The sequence below is a fragment of the Hypanus sabinus genome, chromosome 9 (assembly GCF_030144855.1).
Source record: "Hypanus sabinus isolate sHypSab1 chromosome 9, sHypSab1.hap1, whole genome shotgun sequence".
Classification (NCBI taxonomy): domain Eukaryota; kingdom Metazoa; phylum Chordata; class Chondrichthyes; order Myliobatiformes; family Dasyatidae; genus Hypanus; species Hypanus sabinus.
Genome location: NC_082714.1, coordinates 115,047,656 through 115,073,833, shown reverse-complemented (window position 1 = coordinate 115,073,833; position 26,178 = coordinate 115,047,656). Strand labels below are relative to the sequence as shown.

The 26,178-nt window shown below is 41.1% G+C and overlaps 1 protein-coding gene across 1 annotated transcript in view; it reads left to right on the top strand.

Annotated features, from left to right (window-relative positions):
* znfx1 (zinc finger, NFX1-type containing 1) overlaps positions 1–26,178 on the top strand; it is a 56,889-nt gene that overhangs the window by 16,500 nt on the left and 14,211 nt on the right. The window contains exons 3-11 of the mRNA XM_059980458.1: positions 2,239–4,134; positions 7,581–7,712; positions 10,495–10,643; positions 13,765–13,908; positions 15,206–15,323; positions 17,689–17,921; positions 18,255–18,394; positions 20,497–20,651; positions 25,273–25,418. Coding sequence (XP_059836441.1) covers positions 2,239–4,134; positions 7,581–7,712; positions 10,495–10,643; positions 13,765–13,908; positions 15,206–15,323; positions 17,689–17,921; positions 18,255–18,394; positions 20,497–20,651; positions 25,273–25,418 — 3,113 coding nt within the window. The remainder of the gene's footprint in view (positions 1–2,238; positions 4,135–7,580; positions 7,713–10,494; positions 10,644–13,764; positions 13,909–15,205; positions 15,324–17,688; positions 17,922–18,254; positions 18,395–20,496; positions 20,652–25,272; positions 25,419–26,178) is intronic.

Here is a 26,178-nt window from a genome sequence, read left to right as displayed (position 1 = left end):
ACGAAAATAATTATAATCGCTATTGAAAATAAGGTGGAAATAATAAAGCGATCAGAAAGAGGTGAAACGCCATCGGCCATTGGAAAAGCATTAGGCTACATTCGGTCAACGATCAGAACAATTTTAATGGAGCACGTGAAAGGCACTGCCCTGATGAAAGTTACGATTATTACTAAGCAACGCAGTGGTTTAATTATTGGGTTTTGGGTCTTTGATCCTCCACATCAACCCGGCACAGTGGAGAGCACACTCGGAAGTGGTCTGTCACTGGATCGAACTCGGGAACTTCCCAAGCCCGGCGCTGAAACATACGTTCTTAGTGTTTTATATGCATAGAAAGGTAAAATATATACTATATACCAAGACAAACGTTTGACTGACGCTAAATAATACCGGATGTACCTGTTCCGACTTACTTAATAAGAGAATTTACTATTTTTTTTCAATCCCGATCCACGATAACCCACGCACATCCTCCTGTATACTTTAAATCAGCTCTAGATTACTTGTACAGCTAGTACAATGTAAATGCTATGTAAAATAGTTGTTATACTGCATTGTTTAGGGAATAATGACAAGAAAAAAAATCTGTACATGCTCGAACAAGTGCTGCAAGAGCACTTTTGGGTTTTCACTATTCGCAGTTGGTTAAATTTGCAGATAAGGAAGGCCGACTGTATTGTTGTGTTCAACTTCTTCAATAGTGCAGACATTTATTTCAGGACAAGAAAAAATTGAGTCAGTTGTTAATTGTTCTCTTTCTTTCCCCAAAGAGGAAGCGTTAGTATTTATTCCTCTTACACCTAACCACTTTTCATTTACTTCTTGCTTTGACTTTACTTTTTTTTTGCATTACTTTCTCATGTTTGTCTTACATTTTCGATTCTTTGACTGTTGACCTTTATTCCCTGGATTGTAAATCAGATTGGCAGGTTTGATTCTGAATAAATTAGAATTAGATTTATTCAGAATATACCTGCAGTATTAGATTGAGCTTGAATTTGTAAAACCATCCATTAAAATATCTTTCTTGCTAAATTATCACAAAATGGATTAGAACCTATGAACTATTAGCAATAAAACAATGATGACCATGTAAAATATGCATTAGTCAGAGAGTCCTAGAGGATCTAAGAAAAAGAGGACTACATTGATTCCTATACCACGATTTTTGTAAACATTCACCTGTTGATTGGCCACAAGGGACAATTTCTGGTCTAGGTGCATGCCGTGATTCTTATTTCCACTTTCTCCACTTCTGGAGTCCACCTAACAGCTGAGGTAAGTGTTCAGGGTGTGACATATGAAGATTGGATCATGGAATTGATTCTAAACAGTAATGGGAGTTCAGCAGACTCTTAAAGATCTTGTAACTTTGAGAACAAAGAGGTTCTTCTTGTGTCCTGACCAACACACAAAGAAATAAATTTTCATTTCCAACAAAAACAAAAAAAATGCTGGTAGACTTCAACAGGTAAGGTAACATTTGTGCAAACAGAAACAATCAATGTTTTGATTGTATGACTCTGTCCAACTAGCTTGTATTTAAGTTCCATATTTCCATCACTTGCAGTTTTTAAAAAAATATATTTTCATTCACTTGTCATTTCATCCCTTTGATTATAGGACTATAGCACACAGTATATCTCTTGTATTTGCCCACCCAGACAGTCAGAATACTATCAAAGGCGGTCACTGGCTATGATACAATGTGGGAGATCCAATACACATGTAATCATGGTGATTTTATATTTTCTCTCAGCCAGGAAACACAGCCTGTTTTCAATGTGGCATTCAGATAGTTATTAAGTACACAGCCAATAAACAAAACTGTAGATAAGAAACTGCAATATAATTAGATGGTGAATTTCAACTTTTTAAAACTAGAATGCGATTTAAATCCAAGAAAGATACTACGTTATGCAGTAATTTTGAGAACAGCATTTTGATGGTAAATGCAATATTAGTTGTAGGATAGTTGGGTTGTTTCAAGTGACTTTTATAATGCCCAATTAATTATATTTAAAATAATAACACTGAAAAACTAAGGTTGCATTGTGTGCTGTGGTCATCTCGAACTGAAGAACAGGCATTGTCCTGAATAGCAAACTATTGCATGGAATTTTGAAGCTCTTTAGATTTACAGTTAATAGAAAGGATAAGAATGCTTTTGAAAGCATGTGATAATACACAATTTGACTGAAATTTAGAATGTGTTTTCCTTTTCAATGTTTTCAGCCTCTGCAGAACGAGCTTTACCACAAGGATATCATTACAACAGGAACCAGAGAAATGCCACAGGAGCACCGGACAGAAAAGGTGCACCACATCCCAGAAGAGCACTTTCAACACCCAGGCCAGGAGAGTTGCTCCCAGCCAGAGAGTTTGGAGAAAGGAACCAAGATCGTAACTTCAGTCACAATCCCAAGCATGCAGATGGGAGGCAAAATGGTCCCAGAGCAAATCGGAACACAGCTGGTAGAGCCCCCAATGTTCACAGCATTTGTCAAGGCCCCCCGCAGGGTATGAGGGACCAACACAAAGAACAGAGACATGAACCATGGAGAAGGAATGACCTTCCTGAGGGAGGCAGAGGGAGACAGGCTGAAACGCAGGATAATCCACACCATCAGGAAAGGAGATCTCACAAAGCACACACAAAGGACAAAGAACACAGTGTGAGAAAGTTAGGTTATAAAACACTGGAGAACCTTCTGGATAAAGAGCCATCTGAAATTGTTATAACATTAGCTTGCAGTTCTGGCCTGAAAGATGTATTAAATAAAAAACTAGACATAAGTTTCATCCAACTCATTTGTAAAGTTTTGTATAAGGCTTGTCAGTCCAAGACTGATCGTCAGAGCATTCAACACCTCTTGGGCATGGTAAAGGACTCTCAGTTTCTGAAGGTTCAGTTACCTCATTATGTGGTTCAGATGAGTACAGACCCAGTGCTTGCCCGTAGAGAGCAGTACCCTGAACATATTGAAAGAATTCTGTTCTTGCTTCAGGAATTAGTAAGCATCTTTCCAGCCAGTTCAGTTCAAGAGGTGTCTATGGTAATTTTGGTTTTGGACCCTACGGTGAATACACTACGGGCTGCTGGGGTTTCAATTGGCGAAGAGATTGAAAATAATATGGAAAAGATAAAAAATATAATTCAGCACTTACAGCAGAGAAAGCGCGATGGAACGCTCAAAAATGACACCCTTATGTTGCTAGACGATAAGGAAACAAATCCTGAAGACAACTACAGAATGATGACCATCTATCCTACTTACAGTGAGGTGCATCTTGAAGAGAAGCCATTTCTGCGACCTAATCTAATTACTGAAAAATATGCGAGCGCTGAAGTGTACCTCGACACCCATTTTCGTCTTCTGAGAGAAGACTTTGTGAGACCTTTGAGAGAAGGTATCTTAGACTTGCTTCACAATTATAATGGCAAAGGCCTGAGGAGGAAAGTATTTGACGACATCAGAGTATATTTCAATACCCGCATCTTAGTCCCCCTGTGCACAGCTAGTGGTGTTGGGTATAAAGTCCAGTTTGACACGCAGCCTTTGAGATTTGTCCGGTGGCAAAATTCAAAGCGTTTGCTGTATGGTTCACTTGTGTGTATGTCCAAAGACAACTTTGAGACATTACTTTTTGCAACAGTGTCAGATAGGGATCCTAAGAATCTCAAAGAAGGTGTTGTCTATTTGTCCTTTAATACACGAAGCCGGCCGCTGCTAGCTGAAGTAGAACCTTCAGATTGTTTCTTGATGGTGGAAACAACAGCATATTTTGAAGCCTACCGCCATGTTCTTGAAGGACTACAGGAGATACAAGGCGAGGATATTCCCTTCCAGAAGTATATTGTAGAATGTAACACAGATATCCAGGCCCCAAGATACTTACTTTACAATAGCCAATATGACCTTGAACCACTAATGAAGGAAAAATTAAAATGCTCTGAGGAAATGGACAAAGACCCATTTCAAAGTTTGATGAGGAACACCAAAATCAACGTTCTCAATAACACATCGTGGCCGTCAAAGGAAGCGTTGAACTTGGATGAGTCACAGATGAAAGCTCTGAAGATGGCACTGACTAAGGAACTGGCCATCATACAAGGGCCTCCTGGAACAGGTATGCTTGATGAAACATATTTTAAAAAATTTCATGCATTGCATGCTTTTAAAAAAAGGTAATGTATATCTTTAAATCATTTATTTTGTTTCTAATATTCTCCCTCCCCTGCTCTCTATTCTGTAATTGTATGAGACTGAATCTTTGGGATTACTGTGCACGTAGCTCCTTCACAATACTGGCTTACATAGATGTTCACAGGAGATGGTCACAATCCTGCTGCTGGACTTCAATGGGACCTAATGATCATTCTACTGCCCTCACAGTGCGTGTGTACAAAGCTAGGTTGGGGGCTAAACACCTTCTCAAAAATCACCCTGGCTGGAAGCTGTCTTCAGGGTTTTTAATGAGGAAAAACTAGTAAAACAATAGAGTAAGATATGTATTAAATTCAATACAGAAACTTGATATGAATATACAAATACCACAGATTATTCTCACGATCAGTGTTAACCAAGGCAATATACATGCAACATAACATTATTATAGTGTGTAGATCAGAGTGGGCCTGTGGCACAGTGACAGCTTAATAGTGATAAACTTCCTTCAGGGTACAGTGACTAAAAGTTTACAAATATTAAGCAGAACCTAAAACTCACCGATATTGCTGTTTCAAGTGCAAATAATGGATGGATGGAGATGGTTGTCTTTCTGCCGTGAGTTTCAAAATGAATCCCAAATTACCTGTAGGGAAATGATGTAAAAGGCAGTTTATGCACAGGAAATGATGTTCATACAAATTGCACTGCTTACAAAGTGAACATCACCTTTCAAGGCAGAGCACAATCATTGCACTTTTGACTGGAGCTTCCCATAATACACAAAGGGAAATGTGTGAGTCTAGGGTGAAATGAGGATGAGGGAGAGCAGCCTAATGGCTGTATCTAAGGCATGGGGATTGGATTAGTGAGTAGCTGTGGCAAGGAGTGTGTCCAGGGGTAGTAATGGATATGCACTCAGTGGCCACTTTATTAGGTACACCTGTACACCAGCTCATTAATGCAAATAACTAATCAGCTAATCATGTGGACCAACTCGATGCATAAAAGCATGCAAACGTGGTCAAGAGGTTCAAGTTTTGTTCAGCCCAAATATCAGAATCAGGAAGAAATGTGATCTGACTCTGACTGTGGAATGATTGTTGGTGCCTGATGGGGTGGTTTGAGTATTTCTGAAACTGCTGATTTGGGATTATCACACACAACAGTTAATAAAGGTTACAGGGAATGGAGCAAAATCAAAAAAAGAAATCTGGTGAGGAGCAGTTCTGTGGGTGAAAACACCTTGTTAATGAGAGAGTTTAGAGAAGAATGGCCAAACTGGTTCAAGCTGACAGGAAGACAACAGTAATTCCAATAAACCCGTGTGACAACAGTGGTGTGCAGAAGAACATCCCTGATTGCACAACACATAGACTCTTGAAGTGGATGGGCTACAGCAGCAGAAGACCATGAGCTTCCTAATAAAGTGGTGGCTGAGTGTAGGTTCAAGGTTTGGGCAGTTGTGGAAAGGAGTGTGCAGAGTGAGAGGAGGGATATTGGGTGAAATCAGTTCTGGTGAGGTGCGGTGAAGTTTGTCAGTGTGTAGATGAGGGAAACGGGTGGACCTCATAAAATTGACAAATATGGGATCTGAAAAGATTTGTCTTCATGGGAGTTCACTGCCATTGTTATTGTGGCTATACAGAGATAGAGATACAAACATTCATTCCCCCCACTGCTTACACTGGAGAAGCTCTGCATGTAGTTTCTTCATTGTTGCTGGCGACTTTAATCATCCAGTCTTAAAAACAGTTCCACCTAAATTCTATCAATGTGGGTTTTGCTACCAAAGGAGAAAACGCATTAGATGTGGTTCACACCAGCAACAATGGGGCTTACAAGCCTGCCACAAGCACTCCTCCCACCCCACTTTGGATACTCTAATCTCTTTAGCTGTTATGTTAATCCTAGCACACAGACCACTGTTTAAACAAGTCAAGCCAGTCCACAAGGAAATCGGGGTTTGGCAACCTCAGCGTTACAGGGTTGTTTTCAGAGCATGGATTGGAACATGTTCAGGGTGGTGATGACCTATGATCATCTTACAAACATGCTGGACCCACGACTGTCTGATTGGCGCAGTGAAGTGAGGACGTCACTGCCTTTCAATCCATCTGCGTTAGGGCCAATGAGAAGCCATGGCTTACAGCAGAAGTCCAGGCACTGATGAAAGGACGGGGTGCTGGGGGGAAATAAGATGGCCCATGGGTCAGCAAGCACAGCATTTTCCTGTGCCATCAGGAGGGTGAAACAGGACTAACACACAATCTACAGCCATTTCTCTGATAGCACGACATGCTGTGAATGTGGCAGGGCAATCAGACCATAATGGAGAGTTAAGACCACACTGCACCTGAGTGACAGTGATGCTTCTCTTCCTGATAGGTTGAATGTCTTCTAACCATGCTTTGATGATGTGCTCGTGAGTAAGCCCCCACTCCCTGGAGGAGCCAGCACCCTGGCCACAGCCGACGTAAGGCAGACCCTAGTCACGGTCAACCCACACAAAGCTGCAGGACCTGATAACACACCTGTTTGGGTGCTGAGAGACTGTAGCCCAGCTATCAGATGTTCTCACAGATGACGTTAACATGTCCACTGTCCCTCCAGGCTTCAAGGCTTCCACCATCATCCCAGTGCTCAAGAGGCCGATGATAACCTGCCTTAACCTCTACTGTCCGGTGGCACTGACATCAATAATAATGAAGTGCTTTGAACAGCTGGTCTTGATATGCATTAAACCTGCTTTCCTACTACATTGGACACCTACCAGCTGGCATAATGCTTGAATTGGTCCACCAGTAGCCTCTGCCTCATACTTAGTGCTGATCCACCTGGAGAATGGTGTCTCTTACCTCAGTATGCTGTTGAAAGACTTCAGTTAGGCGTTCTGTAAAAGCATTCCTCGGAACTTGGTGGGTAAACTCTCCTAGTTGGGTCTGAACACCTCTGCATAACTGGATCTTGGAGCCCTTGACAGAGAGATCTCAGACAGTCTGGTGTTGGCAGCAACATGTTTGGCTCCATCACACTGATCACCAGTGTCCCCCCTCCCCCGGGGATGTGTGCTCAGCCCACTGCTGACCCGAAAATGGCCTGCAAGATCCAGTTCCCCAACAGTATCCAAGCTTTTATTGAGGTGAATGGCCTCAATAATCATGATTGTTCCTGTGTGTTTTTAACTAAAAAACAAAAATTGAAGGAATCTGGTATCAGAGGACTAACCAAGGTTTCCATACAAAAAAAATTGAATTCATTCTTGCAATACACACTTAAGATTTTGCTTTGCAATTTGTATAATGCTTCTGGAAAATTTAAAGTAAATAAATGATGCAATGTGTATGTCAGTGATCATCTGATAGTTTTCTTCAAACTTTGTAAATAACACTAATTCATAATTTTCAGGAAAAACTTACGTTGGATTAAAAATTGTGCAAGTACTCCTACATAATGAGCAAATTTGGCAAACATATTTGCAGAAGGCTCCAATTTTGGTGGTGTGCTATACAAATCATGCTCTTGACCAGTTTCTTGAAGGTAAGATTCTGCTTTTGTCTGCTTGAAATTTGTTTTCAAATTTATTCAAACTCTGAATATTATATATAGTTATCTTTGCATTTTGTTAACTGAACCAATTTTCCATCTTTTTGAGCCTACATAAATTAGATAGCTGTGTAATGAAGATGTTACTAAAATTCCTTAGTTATTGTCTCTTGATTTATAATATTAAAGATTGATTTTACTGGAGTTTTTTTAATATCTGTCATGGGCAGCACGGAATAATAATCCTTATGAGGATCATGTACATGATGTACTTCATTCATCAGTTGCAACTACACTATCAGAAGTGATGTGCAAGGCTCAAATTAGCTGTTAGTTGAAGAATACTGAATCTACCACATATTGCAATTGGATTTGTTGGTTATAAGCCTGAGATATAATTCTGACAAATCTGTTGGAATTCTTTGAGGAAGTAACAGGCAAGATAGAGAAAGAGAGTCAGTGGATATTGTTTACTTGGATTTTCAGAAGATCTTTCATAAGGTGCCACAGTTGAGGATACTAAAGAAGATAAGAGCCCATGGTATTACTGCAAAGATACCAGCTTGGATAGAAGATGGGCTGATTGGCAGAAGCCAGAGTGGGAATAAAGTGGGCCATTTCTGATTGACTGTCAGTGATTAATGGAGTTCTACAGGGGCTGGTGTTGGGACCACTTCTTTTGGATGATGGAATTGATGGCTTTGTAGTCAAGTTTTCAGATGATACAAAGATAAGTGAAGAGCAGATAGTGCTGAGGAAGCTTGGGGTCTGCAGAAGGAATAAGACGGATGAGGAGAATGGGCAAAGAAGAGCAGATGGAATACAAATGTAGTGAATTGTATGGTCATGTACTTTGGTAGAAGGAATAAAAGCGCAGACTCTTCTAATTGGAGAGCAAATTCAGAAATCAGAAGTGCAAAGACTCTTATGAGTCCTTGAGCAAGATTTCTTAAAGATTTGCAGGTTGAGACAGTGGTAAGGAAGGCAAATGCAATGTTAGCATTCATTTCAAGAGGAATAGAATACAAAAGCAAGAATGTAATGCTGGGGCTTTATAAAGTATTGGTCAGACTACACTTGGAGTATTGTGAGCAGATCTGGGCCTCTTATCTGAGAAAGGATGTGTTGGTATTGGAGAGGGTCCAGAGAAGTTTGTGGATGATGCAAAGATAGGTGGAGGGACAGAGCAGTGAATCTGTGGAATTTATTGCCACAGGTGGTTGTGGACACCAAGTTATTGAGTATATTTAAAATGAAGCTTGATAAATTCTTGATGAGTAATGGTGTTAAATGTTACCAGGAGAAAGCAGAAGAATGGCGTTGAGAGGGATAATAATTTAACTTTGATGGAACAGTTGAATAGATTTAATGGGTTGAATAGCTTAATTTTCCTCCTATGCTTGATGGTCTTATGGGCTAAAATCTTGCAGATTGTCTGCTATTGCAGGGTAGTATGAGTGCTGAATGTGGCTTGGAACATTGAGTTGCTTGGGTCCAGCTTATTTTTCATTCTGTAATATAAAGAGGCTTGCAGGCCTGGTGATTAAGATGTTACACTCATTAAATTTCATTTGCATAGAAATTCTGTTTTATTATGCAAAGCAAGTGCTTATAATACTAACTTACTGTTCTATAATGTTATTTGAAATGACTGAATGATAGAAACTACATTTCTTGGTAAGGGTTTCTAAGAACATCCAGAAGCTAGACTAACATTGTTTTATTTTTCTTTTCCTTTCTCTAAAAATATTTGCTTGGAGATTCTATAATGCTGTGCAATGTGTGTTTTTTTAACTAACAATAGGAATAGAAATTTTTTTAAAGAAAATCTCAATTGCAAAACACAATCAGGAATTTCCAGATATTTGATACAGATCCTTGTGATAAACTCACAAAGGTTTTGGGTGTATGGACATCAAAGAGTGTAAGGCACAGTATTGATGTCATTTACATGCAATTTTCCATACAGATGCAGGCAGTGAACTCTCATTTCCACAGAACACAAGGAGACCTTAACTGAAGGTTGAGGCATGTTTGGCTATTTAAGATGTAGCTCAATGTGAGTTATAGCTGCTCTGGGGTACTCCTCTTCCTCCAAGTGAACTTCACATGTAACGAAATGTTAGTCATTCAGAGAAAGCACCAGAACCATTGCTTTGTCTTTCCATGGGAAATCCAACAGGAGTGCCATTACTAAAGTACTAAATGGCACAGACTGCAAACCCGAATATTTAGTATGATGGTATTGGGGTGTGAGACAAAGGTCTCACTTATCCAGCTCTGGCTGACAGAGGAGAAGCTTAGCCAAATTAACTTGCACCATCATAGTGAAGAACAGCACAGAAACAGGCCCTTTGGCCCATTTAGTGCATGCTAAAACTATTTAAACTGACTACTCCCATCCAGCTTCAATGGGACCATAGCCCTCCATACCCTTACTATCAATGTACCTATCCAAGCTTCTCTTAAATTTTGAAATTGAGTTCGCATGCACCACTTGTGCTGGCAGCTCATTCCAAACTCTCACAACCCTCTGACTGTAGAAGTTTTCCCCTCATATTCCCATTAAACTTTACACCTTTCACTTTTAACCCATGACCTTTGGTTATAGTCTCACCCAACCTCAGTCAAAAAAGCCCGCATTTCTAAATCCCTCATAATTTTGTATACCTCTATCAAATCTCCTCTCAATCTTTTACATTTTGAAGAATAAAGTGTTACTAATATAATGTTACTAATATAATAAAGTGTTACTAATATAATGTTCTTTTGTCAGGAATCTATGGATTTTTGCACAATGGTCTGGTCAGAGTGGGTGGAAGGAGTAACAGTGAACTACTGAAAAGGTTCACCTTGAAGGAACTGCGGAATGCCAGGGATTTTAGAAAAAAACTACCCCAGCACCTGCGCGGAGCCTATTTTGAAGTAAGGAGATTTTAACATGCGAGTGGATTGGGAAAATCAGATTGGCACTTGATGTCAAGAGAGAGAATTTGTAGAATGTCTACGGGATGGCTTTTTAGAACAGCTTGTTGTTGAGCTGAGAAGATCAGCTATACTGGATTGGGTATTGTGTAATGAACCAGAGGTGATTAGACAGATTGAGGTGAAGGAACCCTTAGGAGGCAGTGATCATAACATGATTGAGTTCACTGTGAAATTTGAGAAAGAGAAGCCGAAATCTGATGTGTCGGTATTTCAATGGAGTAAAGGAAATTACAGTGGCAAGAGAGAGGAACTGGCCAAGGTTGACTGGAAAGGGACACTAGCGGGAAGGACAGCAGAGCAGTAGAGGCTGGAGTTTATGCGAGAAGTGAGGAAGGCACAAAACAGATGACATTTTCAAAAAAAGAAGACTTCTTTGAATAGAAAAAGGATCAACCGTGGCTAACAAGAGAAGTCAAAGCCAAAGTAAAAGCAAAGGAGAGGGCATACAAGGAAGCAAAAAGTATTGGGAAGACGGAGGATTGGGAAGTTTTTAAAAGCTTACAAAAGGAAACTAAGAAGGTCATTAAGAGGGAAAAGATGAACTATGAAAGGAAGCTAGCAAATAATATCAAAGAGGATACTAAAAGCTTTTTCAAGTATATAAAGAGTAAAAGACAGGTGAGAGTAGATACAGGACTGATAGAAAATGATGCTGGAGAAATTGTAATGGGAGATAAGGAGAATGCGGAGGAACTGAATGAGTATTTTGCATCAGTCTTCACTGAGGAAGACATCAGCAGTATACCAGACACTCAAGGGTGTCAGGGAAGAGAAGTGTGCACAGTCACAATTACAACAGAGAAAGTACTCAGGAAGCTGAATAGTCTAAGGGTAGATAAATCTCCTGGACCAAATGGAATGCACCCTCGTGTTCTGAACGAAGTAGCAGTGGAGATTACGGAGGCATTAGCAATGATCTTTCAAAAGTCGATAGATTCTGGCCAGGTTCTGGAGGACTGGAAGATCGCAAGTGTCACCCTGCTATAAGAAGGGGGCAAGAAAGCAAAAAGGAAATTATAGATCTGTTAGCTTGACATCGGTGGTTGGGAAGTTGTTGGAGTCGATTGTCAAGGATGAGGTTATGGAGTACCTGGAGGCATATGACAAGATAGGCAGAACTCAGCATGGTTTCCTTAAAGGGAAATGCTGCCTGTCATACCTAGTGCAATTTTTTGTGGAAATTACAAGTAGGCTAGACAAGGGAGATGCAGTGGATGTTGTGTATTTGGATTATCAGAAGGCCTTTGACAAGGTGCCGCACATGAGGCTGCTAAACAAGATAAGAGCCCATGGAATTACAGGAAAGTTACATACGTGGATACAGCATTGGCTGATTGGCAGGAAACAGAGAGTGGGAATAAAGGGATCCCATTCTGATTGTCTGCCGGTTACCAGTGGTGTTCCACAGGGGTCCACATTGGGGCTGCTTCTTTTTACATTGTATATCAACGATTTGGATTATGGAATAGATGGCTTTGTGGCTAAGTTTGCTTATGATACAAAGATAGGTGGAGGGGCCAGTAGTGCTGAGGAAACAGGGAGTCTGCAGAGAGACTTGGATAGATTGGGGGAATGGGCAAAGAAGTGGCAAATAAAATACAATGTTGAAAAGTGTATGGTCGTGCACTTTGGTAGAAGAAATAAACGGGCAGACTATTATTTAAATGGAGAGAGAATTAAAAGTTCTGAGATGCAACAGGAATTGGGAGTCCTCATGCAGGATACCCTTAAGGTTGAGTTGCTGGTGAAGAAGGCGAATGCAATGTTGGCATTCATTTCTGGAGGAATAGAGCATGGGAGCAGGGATGTGATATTGCGGCTCTATAAGGCACTGGTAAGACCTCACTTGGAGTACTGTGTGCAGTTTTGGGCTCCTTATTTAAGAAAGGATGTGCTGATGTTGGCGAGGGTTCAGAGAAGATTCACTAGAATGAATCCAGGGATGAGAGGGTTAACATATGAGGAATGTTTGACTGCTCTTGGACTGTACTCCTTGGAGATGAGGAGAATGAGGGGGACCTTATAGAAACATTCTGAATATTGAAAGGCATGGACAGAGTGGATGTGGCAAAGTTGTTTCCCATGGTGGGGGAGTCTAGTACGAGAGGGCATGACTTAAGGATTGAAGGGCACCCATTCAGAACAGAGATGTGAAGAAATTTTTTTAGCCAGAGGGTGGTGAATCTATGGAATTTGTTGCCACGAGCGCAGTGGAGGCCAAGTCATTGGGTGTATTTAAGGCAGAAATTGATAGGCATCTGAGTAGCCAGGGCATCAAAGGTTATTGTGAGAAGGCGGGGGAATGGGACTAAACGGGAGAATGGATCAGATCATGATAAAATGGCGAAGCAGACTCGATGGGCCGAATGGCTGACTTCTGCTCCTTTGTCTTGTGGGCTTATGAATGCAGCATGTATTCAGATTCTCAGCTAGTCACCAGCAAGATAATTATTAATTAGTGCATACTATTAGAATTTACAAGCTTTATGTTGATATTCTTGAGCCTCTTTTCGCTGATATACAAACGTTTGTATATATCACTCTTGTTTAAACAACAATCCCCATCTTCAACACACTGTCCTAGTGCTCATTGCCTTGATATTAGACCTTTAAGTTGCATTTACTGCCCCCTACCAATCTGTACCCTGCCTGGTCACCAGTAGTGGTTGAAGACAGGAGATGAGCCAGGATTGAAGATGGAGTCTTTGACTCCTGTGCCAGTTGATCTGGACTGCAGAAAATTCTACACAATAGATTGGGTGTTGGGGGGGTGGAGGGGAGGATAAAAGGAGATAGAGAGAACCTTCACTTCTTCTTTCTACTCTCCTTAAACTTTATGGCACCTACTTTTCTCTGTTAACTCTCCTCTTCACCTTCCTCTTCCTCTAACTTCTTTCCCTCTTCTTTCCCTCTTTTATTACCACTATCAAATTGATATTTTTTATTTTAATTACATCTTCTTTAGTGTATAAAGCATTGCTAAATTCCCATATCTTTAAATGAATATTAGCAATATTTGCATGAAGTAAATTATTAACTAAATTCTGAATTGTTAAAGGTAACCAACCAGATGAGAGAATCTGAGCAAAAGATTTGCAGTGCAGCAAAACACTTGGAGTGCACAACACAAGGAATTGTCCATGAACAGTATTTGGAAAGATACATCTCACCAGTGCACTGGCAAAGCTTGCAGAGTGGATGGGTAAGAATGTTGAAGAAATGGCTCCATAAATTTCATCATGCTTTATCACATCTTGAACAAGTGATTGTTCATTATATGGACTCGAAGCAATTTAGTAAACCTTTTTATTCAAGATGTCACTAGATGACATCAGGGCGAATATAACGATATATGGCTTTCCCTTTGTTGACTGATCATTATCTGGTTTAGGTTAGACAATTAATTACACAGCTGTTAATTAATCAAAGCTCGCACTTAAAATAGTCTCCACACAAACATCAGTATGTTGACTCCAGACCAATAACTTAAAACATGAATTCTCTGTACTAATATTCACTCAGACAACTTCTGCCATTTATAGCACCAAAATAGGGGATCTCCCATTGGCTAAAAGATTCATCCTTTTTCTCCTAGCCCCTAATGTGGGGCACCTTCCTTATGATAGTTAATTTCTGGAGTTCTCGCTGCTTTGTATTTGAAACCCCACCTTTTTGTACTCCTTCCTTAACAGTTCAAATGCTGTGTTATGACCTTGTTGACTCTTGCCTACCTGGCTAATGTGTTTCAGTTTCCCATTGGCTCTCGTCCAAACCAGCATCAAATTGCTTACCTTTCTGTCCTTGGTTCTGAATCACCCTGGTACTAGGGTCATTCTCAGGTCAGACACAGATTCCCCTATTCATAAACCTGCATATACTATCATACCAAAGAATGCATCACAAATAACTTCTTAATTGGAAATCATCTTTAGTTCATCAGGTTATCAGGAGTATCACTGTGTCTGCTTTAAACCACTTTGAAGATAGATCTTTTTCTGAGCAGAAACAGGTCATAAGACAGTTCACAAAATAGAAATTACAGAGCAGTTTCACAAAATGGCACTATCCATTTCTTTAACCAAATTGCAAGAACAAAGACAAATCGTTTGTCCACTTCCCTGTCCTTGACTCATTTGACTTTGATGTTTTCTACCAGATTTTAACTCCTTCATGGCCAACATCTTAACATCAACTATAATGAAAGCTTTAACTACTGTAATACAGATGAACTCTAAACAATTGATGAACTTAAGAATGCTTCAGAACTGAAATGCATGAGGTGTTCTTTGTTGTACATTGTTCCTGTATTAACTCATTTTTAAACACTCATTTGAGTGTTTATAACCCTCCGTGTTTAAGCCATGAAACGTATTCAGTTTGTGTTAATGATTCTGTAGCTCTTTCCATACTGACCTGCCGAGTTTTTCCATGTTATGATGTTACCACAGATTTTAAGTCTTTTAAGGTTAGAAGTTTTACTAAATGTTTTAATTTTGCAGAATTTTGATCATCAGTTTCCTGGAGAAAAACATTCATTACTCTTAGAGTGGTTTGGTCTTGGCTTCATGGGTGTGCCTGAAATTCCTGGAAGATCACCAGTTGACATGGAAAATGCAGGTACTAAAATGTTCAGATTTGTTTTATCACAACTCTTGGGTTGTTACTGGGCCACAACTCCATGATTCTGAACCCAAGTATTGAAAATCTCATTTTTCATCTGAGTTGCTGTGATAATATTGGTTGAAGATCTGGGCAAAACATGCAATTATCCTGTAGTATTAAACTCAATAGCATTGGAGACACTAATAGAATTGGAGGCTACTGAAAAATAGTGAGACCCTTCAGATATGCAAGAGGTCTGTGAGAGAACTAAATGAAGAACAGAAAGACCAAGTAAAGTTCCTTGAAAGTGGTGGCACTGATAGACAAGGTGGTGAAAAAGTTGCCTAACTCAGTTGCCTTTGTCGGTCAGGCCACTTGAGTGCAGGAGATGAAACGTTTTGGCGCAGCTGTACAAAGCATTAGTGAGATGCAAGTATTATGTGCAGTTCCAGTTGCCTAGCAACTGGAAGCACACATGAAGTTCTAGAGGATCTCAGCAGATCAGGCAGCATCATGGGGAGGAACGAACAGTCAATGTTTTGGGCCAAGACTTCAGTGGGACTCCAGCAATAGGAAAGATGTCATTAAGCTGGAAAGGGGGCGGTAAAGATTCATAGGGATGTTGTTAGGACTGCAGAGCTTGAGTAATACAGTCAGACTGGCCTGGCCAGAGTGTGAGTGAGGTCCTAACTTAATACTTCTTTTCTATATTCACCAGAGTAGAAGTGTGGAAAGTAGAGGAGTGGCTGATACTCTGGAATTTGTCAGTATTTTGGAGGAGGTGTTAGATAATCATGGATTTCACAAAGAAGGATAAATCCTCATGTTTGGTGAGATCTATCTGCTATGAGAGAAGAAGTGGGAAATTGTTGGGACCCTGAGGAGACCTGTATCTTTGTTTACCACAGGTCATGAACCAGAAGACTGGAAGATAGCTAATATAGTTCCTTTATTTAAAGATAGCAGTGATAAGTGAGGTAACTACTGGCCAGTGAACCTTGCATGAGATTATTGGGGGAGAAAATAGAACATATTGTAGGATTTTGTGAATAAAACGTGTCAGTGTCTTATGTGCTTAACAAAATCCACAGACCTTTCCTTCCATTACAAACAAACCAAAAGCAGTCCTCTTACAGTGATATAATTACATCAGACACCACCTCTTAAAGTGAATTCAACAGTTCAATGACACTGTTTGTGAATTACATAGAACAATTTCTATTATGAATGATGTATGTCATCTGTCACCCATTGCATTACTTTAGTTACTTTATTGTCACCAAACACTAGAGCGTACAATCATCGCAGTGATATTTGTTTTTGCGCTTTGCGCTCCCTGAAGTACAAATCAAAGTAAATATAATAAAAATTTAAATTATAAATCATAATTAGAAAATAGAAAAGGGAAAGTAAGGTAGTGCAAATCAGGTCCGGATATTTGGAAGGTACGGCCCAGATCCGGGTCAGGATCTGTTCAGCAGACTTATCACAGTTAGAAAGAAGCTGTTCCCAAAACTAGCTGTATGAATCTTCATGCTCCTGAACCTTCTCCCGGAGGGAAGAGGGACAAAAAGTGTGTTGGCTGGGTGGTTTGTGTCCTTGATTATCCTGGCAGCACTGCTTCGACAGCGTGCGGTGTAAAGTGATCCCAAGGATGGAAGATTGGTTTGTGTGATGTCCTGGGCTATATTCACGATCTTCTGCAGCTTCTTCCGGTCTTGGACAGGACAACTTCCATACCAGGTTGTGATGCACCCTAGAAGAATGCTTTCTATGGTGCATCTATAAAAATTAGTGAGGGTTTTAGGGGACAGGCCAAATTTCTTCAGCTTTCTCAGGAAGTAAAGGCACTGGTGGGCCTTCTTGGCAGTGGACTCTGCTTGGTTAGACCAAGTCAGGTCATTTCATTTGTGATATTTACCCCGATGAACTTAAAGCTTTTGACCTGTTCCACCTGCGCACCACTGATGTAGATGGGGTTGTGTGGTCCACTACTCCTTCTGAAGTTAACAACCAATTCCTTCGTCTTGCTGACTTTGAAGGATAGGTTATTGTCTTCGCACCATGCCACCAGGTTCTTAATTTCGTCTCTGTACTCAGACTCATCATTACCCAAGATATGGCCTATAATTGTGGTGTCATCAGCAAACTTATATATTGAGTTCGATGGAAACTTGGCTGCACAATCATGGGTGTACAGTGAGTATAGCAGGGGGCTGAGTACACAGCCTTGTGGGGCACCGGTGCTCAGAGTGATTGTAGAGGAGAGCTTGTCCCCTATTACCTTGCAATATAACGTAGAAAACTACAGCACTACAGGACTGTTTTCTGGCCCTATTCCTCATCTCCTCAAAAGAATCAAACCTTTTTTTGTGTTAAGATGACCAAGAAGATGAGGATGAGGATAAAGATGAAGAGGAAGAAGAATTAATTCATATCCCTGAGGAAGCAGAGCTCATTCAGGCAGAAAGAGTAATTGATGGGAATGAGCTAAAAATGAGGACCAGGAAGAAGGAAGATGCTGATATTGCTGAACTAGCAAACAAATTGTTAGCAATGAATCTGAACCAAGGAACTCAGAAAGCAGGCCAAATGACAGAAGGCGGCTGGCAGGTAAGTGTAGACCTGCGGTTCTGAAATGAGATCTTTCATTAAAGTTCCAAGTGCATGAATTTGTCAAATCTAATGTAAGTAACAAGCACTGTTACTGGTTCAGTACAAATTCAGCAGAGTATACTGCATGTGTGCTCCATACTGTACAGTACCAGTGTGGGTCAGCAAACTCTGGGCTCATTATGGATAGAAAGTCTTAGGCAGATGCTGCATAACAAGAATATACACTTGAGCAGCTATTCTGTACTCCCAAAAGTTGCTTGTGTTTCAGAATAGTCTGTTCATATGGTTTCTCAGTCCTGCTCTTAGCATGGTGTCCTTGCTTTTGAACAGCAACAACGCCCCCAGAAGAAGAAAATGAAGAAGAGAGCAAAGGGGGAACTGCAGAAGAGTGGTGTTATGTCTGCAGCAGAGCAGAAAAAAATTACCAATATCTGGCTGCTTTCTCTTGAGGACAGGTGGCGACTGTACAGGTGAGAGGACGCACAGTGCTATCTATCAGTATTCCCTCTTTCATTGGAAGAAACAATAAGCTGCAGATGTTAGAATATTACCACAGTAAATGCTGAAAATATTCAGTAGATGAAGCAACATCAGTAGAGAGGGAAGTATTTGTGTTTCAGGTTGATCAACTGATAAAATGTCATTTTATCTGATCTGAATAATTAATTCTTCTCTTGGCAATCTGGGTATTTCCTAAATTTTCCGTTTCAAGTTTAAATTGGCCAGTGTGTTGTGTTTTCAATGTTAATAAACTCCTTGGTGCTCTTGGAACCATAATTTTATCATTTTACTCCATAGTTACTGCAACTTTTTTCAGTGGTGGTGCTCTGTGCCCAATGGATTTCATAGCATAAAGATTTCTAGTCCACTAAAGAGGGCTAACTGGACATCCATTACAGTGGACTATGGTTGTGAACTCCTGCTACAGAGTCTCCTGTGGAGTCTTGACAGAGTTGGTGTAAAGATGTTTTCTCCAAGATAGAATCCAAAACAAGTAACTACTATTGAAAAGCAGACAGTATTTCCTGAGAGTAGTGAGCCTTTGGAACTCAAAAGCAGAGATCTTGAATGTATTAAAGTGACGGTAGACAGATTCTTGATAAGCATGGGGCTGTGGTTTGGCATAGTAGGCATGAGTGGGGAGCTGAGGTTGCATTAGCCATGGTTTTATAATGGAGTTCACCAGAGGAACTAAGTGGCCTTCTCGTGTTCCCAATTCAAATATCCATCGATAAAGCATGAATATTATGCCCAAGGAATTGTGAGGATGGAGGAAGAAAGGAAGAAATCCTGTCTTGATCCAGAATGAGTGAGATGAAAGAACAAAGATCAGTATGTCCAGTTTGCAGTATCATTTGAGGTAGTCTCTCAGTGTCTTAGACTTGTTTTTTTTTAGGTTTATAGAGCTGGATTTGGGGACAGCATGGAGTTATGGGTTAGGTTAGGGTTAAGGGTTAGGGATATGGTGGAGTTAAAGGACAGGCAAGGATCTAGCTCAGTGCTCAAAGGCCAGTTACATAGACAGATGATGAAGGACCTGTGGTTGGATAGTAGGCCAGCTAGAACGAGGATTGATGGCCCCAGTTCAATGAGTCATTGGTGGGTTCTCGGTCTGGAGTTCCACACTGGTGACCCGCTAGGTTTGCAAGTCAGCAAGACCGGAGCTTGAGGCCTGGGGTTCGGGGTTCTTGGTTCTTGGTCCTCCAAAATATTCCGCATAGAATTTAAACTGGAGGTGGCAGAGGATGGACTTTTGAAGAAGAAGAGCTGTCTTAAATTTAAACATGAAATCTGCAGATGCTGGAAATTCAAGCAGCACACACAAAATGCTGGTGGAACACAGAAAGCCAGGCAGCATCTATAGGGAGAAGCACTGTCGACGTTTCGGGCGCCCGAGAGACTGCCCGAAACGTTGACAGTGCTTCTCCCTATAGATGCTGCCTGGCCTGCTGCATTCCACCAGCATTTTGTGTGTGTTGCTGTCTTAAATTTAATTGGGTTTGATTGTGTGACTACGGTAGGATGAAGATTATTCCATGCTTTAACGGTGCGGGGGAAGTGCGAATTGCGCGGGTCCTAGGCGTCAGAGAATCCAGAGTTCAAGGCCTAGCCCGAGTCCTTATTCATTGCCAGCGGTGAATCCTGGGGTCGAGAGCACAACCAAAGCCTGAAAGTCTGTGGGAAGTTGAAGTCTGGTGCTGGAGCATCTGAGTATACTAGGGAAATGCAAGGCCCAATGTCTGCCAGTCCACTAGTCCGCTGGAGGCCTGAGACAGCCTGTCCTGGGCCTGTTTCTGGGCTAAAGGACACATTTCCGCACATACTGCCATCACTAATAAATATTTCATCCCCACCAGTCATCTGCAAAAGATTGCAGTAACAGTACTCTATAGATTAATATCCAGCTATTTCCTGAGTGAGCAATGTCTATTAACCACCACCTAGTGGAAAAAGACAGACATGCCATGGCTCAGTACTTGAAAACCTGGCACACTGGAAAGGAATAGTTATGAACTTTTCCCATAACGTTGGTGAATTTGTGACTGACTAATGTAAAACTTTGAAATTCTAGACTGTGGTTATCCATGTACCAGATGGATATAAGGCGACGGATAATCCAGCACGAGCAGCTCTATCAAACAGCAGCTGACAGACTGACAGAGTTGAGGCTGCAAGAAGACCTCTGGGTCCTGAAGGAAGCTAAAGTTGTTGGAATGACAACCACAGGTTTGCTCTCCTTAAGTCTATTAAGTATGTGCATCAGTAGAGGTTGGGCACTTATTTAAAAACTCACCTGGACATAAATCAGCTTTAACCTCCAGGAGACCTGGGGGTCAGAGTCAGAGCAATACAGCCCACATTGCCACATGTTGCAAGGAATTGAAACATAGCCTGGCCAACCTTTACTTCTTATTCGGGCCCTCTGGTCCTTGCAGCATTCTGGCAAGTCTTTTCTGCACTCTCTCCAGTTTAATCATGGCTTTCCTACAACAGCATTCAAACTGTATACATACTCCAAGCACAGGCTAGCCAACAACTTACTATAATGTAACATCATGTCCCAATTTCTATCCTCAAAAGTTCTGACTGATGTAAGACAGCAGGCAACACACATTTTTCACCACCATGTTTACCTGTGATACCACTTCCAACAAGCTATTCACGTATTCCTCAGTCCTCTGTTCCGTTGACTGTGGGGGTCCATAATACAATCCCGTCAGAGAGACCCTCCTCTTGTTTCTAATTTCTCCTCGTGGCTTCACTGGATGACCCCCAGATGGTCATCCCCAAGTATTCCTGTTATATCTTGCCTTATCAATAATGCAGAACTTTTTCCTCATTTACCTGTACTTATGTCACACCTGTAAGCATGGGACAACTGAGTTGATGGCTCTCCTTTCTCTGTTCTAACTATAAACATCCCAGATCTGAGTCAATTTGTGCTGTGTTCATCTACCTTACCCGTTATGGAAAAAACCTCGTGCAATGAAATGAGAGTTGTAACTGAGTATTCCTTCCCCTTCTTATACAGTCTCCTTGCTTATCTTGATTACCTACTTTGCTTTCACTGTTCACTGCTTTAAACCAGTTCAAAGGCCCAGGCCCCTGCCAGACTGTTTTAAACCCGCCTGTGTAACACAATGGTATTGCTCCCTCTCCCATTCAAGTGCAACCCATCTGCCTTGTTTGGGCTATCTCTACCCCAGAAGAGATCCTAGCGGTCTGAGAACCTGAATCCCCACCCCTTTGGCCAGCTCCTCAGCCACAAGTACGTCTGGCCTATCCTTCCAATTCTGACCTCGCTTGTGTCTGGCACTACAGAGTAAACCAGAGATCACGACCCTCAAAGGAAAAGATGCTTCTAACTTCTTACCTCATTTTGTAGGATCTCAATCCTTGTTTCACTTTTGTCATTCATACAATGATCTCTAGCTGCTCATCCTCCCCCTCAACTATTTTCTACAGCCACTCAGTGACATCCTCAATCTTGGCATCTGGAGGCAACACACCATTCTGGCATCTCTTCTGCAGTCGCCGAACCTCATGACTGCTTCCATCACTATTGAATGATCTATCATAGTTAACCTGCCTGACTTCACCTTTTCCATTTGAGCTTGAGGCAGTTACTGTGCCAGAGACCTGAATGCTATTGCTGGCACCTGAAAGTATATAGCCCCCACCCCCCCACCTGGAGTAATACAGCCCAGATTCAGTTCTTCAGTCCAATTGATCCGTGACAACAGTATCCAAAGAGGTGTACCAGTTATTTAACTGGAGAGGAAGCCTTGGGTTGGTCACCTCCATAGAAGTCTCATAAATGATGTTCTCAAGTTCCCAGATGATCCTATTCTTTTTCCATTTCGGTGACCCAGTCTATTAGGAGATGCAGCTTTGCACAGATGTCATTAGGGAGGCTGAGATCCCTTGATTTCCTACATCCTTCAGAAGAGCATTCCACTGCTCTAACTACCATCCTACCTATAGTAAATCAAGTACTGAGGATCAGCAACAAAATAAACTTCACTTGTGCTTCTTCACCCATGCCTCTTTAAAGATCCATTCTCACCCACGACACCCAGGCCACTTGCTCAGCCTCCTCACATCAAAGCCTAAGCCCTATCTTGTGACTGCCGCTCAAACAGAAAGCTGCTCAACTTTCTTGTTGGCTGCTGTTAATTAGCTAATTAACCAATCCACTGTTAACATGCTTCTCTATGGAACCTCACCAGCAAAGCCTGAGACCTAGCTCATTTAAAACTTTACCACTGCTCTGTGATAAGTATGTAAGTGAAATGTAAGCTTGTTTTAAATATGGTTTAAGGCCCTTCAACCTAATCAGTTTGTGTTCCATTGCATCATGACTGATTTTTATTATCTCTCTCAACCCCTTCTTCCCATAACCTTTGATGCCCTTACTAATCAAAAACCAATCAACTTCAGCTTTAAATAAGCCCAGTGACTTGGCCTCAACAGCAGTCAGTGGCAATAAATTCCACAGATTCACCACACTCTGGCAATGGAAATTCTTCCTCACCTCTGCTCTAAAGGGATGTTCTTGGATTCTGAGGCTGTGCCCTCTAGTCCTAGACTCTACATATGTGGGAAACATCCTCTCCACGTCCACTCTAACTAGGTCTTTAAATATTTAATAAGTTTCAACGAGATCCCCCCTCAATCTTCTAAAGTCTAGTGAATACAGGCTCAGAGCTATCAAACACTCCTCATATGTAAACCCTTTTATCCCTGAGATTCTCATGAACCACCTCTAGACCCTCTGCAATGCCATGAGATCTTTACTCAGATAAGGGTCCCAAACTACTCTCAACACTTCAGATGTGCTCTGACCAATACCTTATAAAGCCTCAGCATTACATGCTTACTTTTATATGATAGGCCTTTTAAAATGAATCGTATTTGCAGGAAGTTAACCATTAGTGAACACTGCTCTATGACTCCCAATTCCCTTTGCACTTCTGAATTTGCTCTCCAATTAGAAAATAGTATGCACCTTTTATTCCTTCTACCAAAGTGTATGACCATACACTTCACTGTATTCCATCTATACTTCTGTGCCAAGTAATCTAATCTGTCTAATTTCTTGTGCAGACTCCATGCTTCCTTAACACTACCACCTAGCTTTGTATCATTCACAAACTTGGCCACATGGCCATCAAGTCCATCATTCAAATCATTGACATATAATGTGAAAAGAAGCAGTCCCAACACTAACCCCTGCGGAATACCACTAGTCACCAGCAGCAAACCAGTAAAGGCCATCTTTATTCCCACTCTTTGCCTCCTACCAGTCAGCCAATCTTCTATCAATGCAAGTATTTTTCCAGTATCACCATGGGATCTTGCTAATCAGTGTCAAGTTTAGCACCTTGTCAAAGGCCTTCTGAAAATCCAAGTAAACAACATCCACTGAGTCTCCTTTGTCTATCCTGCTTGTTATTTCCTCAAAGAATTCCAACAGATTTGTCAGGCAAGATTTCCCCTTAAAACCATGCTGACTTGCCCCAATGTATCATGTGCCCCTAACAACCTCGGAACCTCATCCTTAATTATGGACGCCAACATCTTACTGAACTCTGAAGTCAGGCTAGCTAGCCTATAATTTCCAATCTTATCTCCCTCCCTTCTTAAAAGTGGAGTGGAATTTGCAATTTTCCATTCCTTTGAATGACTAGAATCTAATGATTCTTGAAAGATCAAGTTGGTTGATGCACATTGCACAAAAATCTTCCTTTGCCCATGTAGCAAGGTACCTAAAGGTTGATATGGGCAGCAAATAGGTACAGCTGACAGGATCACTACCTCATATTGCTTCACTCCTGACTTTGGGTGGTATCTATGTGGCATTTTTATGTTGTTGCTATGACTGTGTGACTTCCTTTGGGTGCTCTGTGCTCTGGTTTCCTCCCATGAACAAGTTCACATGGATTGTTAGGGTAATTGGCCATTGTAATTTACCCCAAATGTGTAGATGAGTGGTAAACTCTAGAAGGAGATTATGGAATGTGGGGGGAATAAAGTTGGATTAGTGTAAATTAGCGGGTGGTTGATGGTCACTGTGGTCTTAGTGGGTGAAAGGGCCAGTTCCTGTACTGTAGCTCTCTCCTACTCCACGTTCTCCAAGGTTTTATAGAAATTACACTATCTAGCTATATGATCATCGCCTGTCTCATCATCCAATTTGGATTTGAGTGTCCCCTTTCCCGCTGCCACCACTGTCTGCTACATATTTTGTAATTGCTGATGCACCCTCCAGCTAACAAAAGAGAACCCAATGGCTTTATTGTTATCCATTCCAATTGACGCCTCTCTCTGGGCCTCAATAGATTGGATGTGGAGAAGTTGTTTGCAATGGTGGGGGCATCTATGACCAGAGGACACAGCCTCAGAATAGAGGGTTGTCCTCTTAAAATGGAGGTGAGGGAGAATTTCTTTAGCCAGAGAGTGGCGAATCTGTGGAATTTGTTGCCACAGGTGGCTGTGGAGGCCAAGGCAGAAGTTGATAGATTCTTGATTAGTCAGGGCATGAAGGGATACAGGGGGGAAGGCAGGAGACTGGGGCTGAGAGGGAAAATGGATCAGCTGTGATGAAATGGCTTAGCAGATTCCAGGGGCCAAATGGCCTAATTCTGTTCCTATGTGATCTGGTTTTATAATCTAAATGTTGAACTTGAAACTGCATCCAGCCCTTCTGCTGACAGCTTGTTCCACACTCTCCCTCAGATTCCCTTTAAACATTTCACCTCTCCCCCTTTACTAATGACCTCGAGTTCTAATCTCACCCAATTTCAGTGGAATCTCCGGTGTTTAACTGAATTATTCATTTAAATAGGTGCAGCTAAATACAGGAAGGTTCTGCAGGAAGTACAGCCCCGCGTTGTGGTGGTAGAAGAAGCAGCTGAAGTTCTTGAAGCCCATTTAATAACAACACTCAGCAAAGCATGTCAACATCTCATTCTGATTGGAGACCATCAACAGGTCAGTATATGCTGTTCCCTCCCTGTTGTCCCTTCAGTAGTTGCACATTTAATCAACTGAGGTAATTAATCGACTTTTATAACCTTGTTTCTATTCTCACCCAGTGGTTATAAAGTTCAAAGTGCATTCATTATCAAAGTATGTTTACTATATACAAGCTTGAGTTTCATCTCCTTACAGGCAGCCACAAAACAAAGAAACCCAATAGAACCCTTTAAAAAAGATCATCAAACACCCAATGTGCAAGGAAAATAAAACAAATTGTGGAAACAATGAAAGTAACCATTAACATTCAGAACTGAAGTTCACAAAAGTGAGTCCACAGCTATGAAACTAGTTACAGCTGATCCAGGAACACATTAGTTGCAGGCCACAGCCTCAGTTCAGTGCAGAGATGAGTAAAACAAAATGAAATTGATGATTTCCAATTCCATCTTTTTTTCCTGAAATCTAACAGTTCAGTGGGCAATCTAGCAACCAATGTATAATGTTCATTTTTTTCATCTATCCACCCCACAGATCAAATGCTTTTGAATTGACCAATGGCAGATAAACATGTAGGAAAAATTACTTGATTTTTGATTAATTCAGCTTACGAATAGATGCAATATCACTTGGACTGGAATTTGTCCTTGTGTCTTTTGCATCTGATTGCATATTTCTTCCAGTTCCATCCCTTTTGGGTGACTGTCAATAGCTCAAGCATTCCTTCTCACACCACTGAACAAAATGTAATGCGGCTGAAAATAGAGCACTATCA